This window comes from Austrofundulus limnaeus, unplaced genomic scaffold, assembly GCF_001266775.1.
Source record: "Austrofundulus limnaeus strain Quisiro unplaced genomic scaffold, Austrofundulus_limnaeus-1.0 Scaffold63, whole genome shotgun sequence".
Lineage (NCBI taxonomy): Eukaryota > Metazoa > Chordata > Actinopteri > Cyprinodontiformes > Rivulidae > Austrofundulus > Austrofundulus limnaeus.
In genome coordinates, this window is record NW_013952465.1 from 2,326,647 (window position 1) to 2,329,170 (window position 2,524).

Here is a 2,524-nt window from a genome sequence, read left to right on the forward strand (position 1 = left end):
AGCACTTTTTTGAGCAGTAGCAACAAAAAAAACTGATTTTGAGGAAAAACACCTTAAAATTTTGAGATTTTCCCTGTGAGCTAGCAAAGTTTTGTTTCTTTTTAGCTGGGAAATCTCAATATTCACATATCATTTGAGGTTTCCTCTTCATAATGACATCAAAAATTCCTCATTAAAATGACATAAAATTAGGATTCGGACCAAATAGTTATGTATTATTGTAACCAACAAGACAAATTAAGTCATATATATGGATTTAATTATATCAGAATGATCCAGGTGTCAAAATGTAGCTTTGAAAGCCAAGAATCTGAAAATGTAATTAGGTCATTTTGACCAAATTTGACTTAATCCTCATTTCGATTAGATGGGTCACATATAGAGGCAGATATTATACGAATTTTTTCTTCTTTCTACCTTTCATTTTTATTTGATATGTATTTTTTTGTATGTGAATTTATTAGTTTTTAAATTAAATGAATAAATATTGTAAAAAAAACTCACTTGTAAAGCCAGGTCCACTGCCTCCTCGTACAGCTCCATTATGCGATACACCAGCACGCAGGCCTGGAGGTAGCCGTGCTCTGCACACAGCCTCAGCGCGTACTTCAGGTCGTAGTGGATCTCTGASGGGTGTGTGCCGGCCTGGTCCAGGTACAGCAGCAGAGAGTCTGGTCTGTACTTTGCGTACAGCGACAGCAGGTAGTTGTGGATGGCCTCCTCGGTCACGTTCAGCTCGTACACGCAGAACTCCATGTARCGGATGGTTTCGTTGATCTGCTGCGTGCTGCCCATCTGGCTGTAGTTCATCAGGGCCGGGATGAGTTTCTTCGGGTCCAGCCTCTTGCCCATCTTAATCCAGGCGTCCACCACGCTCCGGGGTATGTTCTGCATCAGCACGGGCGAGAACTTGTAAAACAGCTTGTCGTCGCAGTGCTTGGCCAGCACGTCCAGGGCGGCGGCGAAGTTGTCGTTCTGGCAGTGGTGCGAGATCACGCGCTCGTAGTCGCGCATGACCACGGAGAAGTACACCATGTCGTCCACGTTGCCGTGGCTGGCCAGCAGGTCGTACATGGTGCCGCGGTTGTTGAACAGGCACTCTTTGTGTTTGGCRTTGCTCAGGAACGCGCGGAACTCCTCGCGGGTTTCCTGGAGGACGAGGCCGTTGCCGTCGCTCTCCAGCTGCCCGAGGCGGTTCAGGTAGAGCTCGACCAGCCAGGTGACCAGCAGAGTGACCTGCGTCTTCTCGCTGGGCTTCAGATTGTTCAGCTTCCTGAGCAGGAACTCCTTCAGGGCCTCCTCTTGTTTGGCTTCGATGAACTTCAGCGCGATCTCTTCGAAGTAGTTCTGCGTCAGAGCGTAGCACTTGGCGCTCTCCAGGTACCGCTTGTTCTGGAAGCAGTACTCGGCCTCTCGGGCCAGCACCATGTCCATGCACTCGGGCCGGTCCCGGCAGTACTCCTTGGCCAGGTCAAATTTGTTCATGCTCATGTACATCTGCCACACGTCTCTGGATTCGCGCTGGATGTGGTAGCGGAAAACGGCCCGCTCCGTGTAGATCCACACCAAGCCGCCCACGGGATCTTTGATCATCCTCTTCAAGGCGCCAAACTTGTCTGGGAACACGTCCTCGTGCACCACCTGTCCGTTCAGAGTGCAGATGGCCTTGACTCGGTCAGGGAGGAGGAGCAGGAAGTGGAACTGGGTCAGCACGATGGAGATGGGTCTGTCGCCATTAATGTCGATGTCCGGAGTGTACTCCCAAACCTGCTCAGAAAGAACACAAACGTGAGAACGACAAGCGACAGCGAGGAACGAGGAGAACGCTCGCCTGTGAACTCACTCACCTGAACGTCACTCAGGAGTGAATCGGGCCTGACGTAGTCCAGCTGACCGTACAGAACCCCGTTGCCCATCATCCAGGCAAACGCTTTGGGCACGTTGCGAAGCTTTGCCGTGTAGAACGTGATCTCGCTGTACCCCATGTTGGCCGGGAACTCCTGGAAGCTGGGCAGCAGGTCCTGGTTCTGGTTGAAGATGGCGCTGAAGCCTTGCTGCTCCGAGCCTTCCGCCACCTTACCCACAAACTGGAACAGGCGCTTGCGCGTGGTGGCGATGATGAAGTACTTGTTGTCCGGGCCTCGCTCCACCTCCAAGCAGCAGATCGGCGCGGGCTTGCCGTCCTCCTCCAGGGAGTGAATCTACAAAAAGGAAACAAACTGTGTGCTGCTGCCGACGACTCCAAGGGGCATTTTTAACCATTTACAGTGTTGTACAAAGTACCACAAAGTGATACTTGAGAAAAAGTACAAATATCTTATCAAAAAATTATTTTGGTAAAAGTTAAAAGTCTCTTTAAGAAATAGGCCTTGAGTAAAAGTTTTAAAGTATCTGATACTTTTTGTACTTAAGTATTAAAAGTAAAAGTGAATCTGTAAATACCAGTGTTGTATAAAGTACCACAAAGTGATACTTGAGTAAAAGTACAAGTATCTTACCAAAAAATTACTTTGGTAAAAGTTAA

The 2,524-nt window shown here is 48.7% G+C and overlaps 1 protein-coding gene across 1 annotated transcript in view; it reads right to left on the reverse strand.

Moving 5' to 3' along the window:
- The window catches only part of vps18 (VPS18 core subunit of CORVET and HOPS complexes), a gene marked incomplete in the record, with an annotated part of 11,859 nt that overhangs the window by 6,984 nt on the left and 2,351 nt on the right, over positions 1-2,524 (reverse strand). The window contains 2 exon segments of the mRNA XM_014009948.1: positions 505-1,767; positions 1,848-2,201. Of these exon segments, the coding sequence (XP_013865402.1) occupies positions 505-1,767; positions 1,848-2,201 (1,617 nt within the window).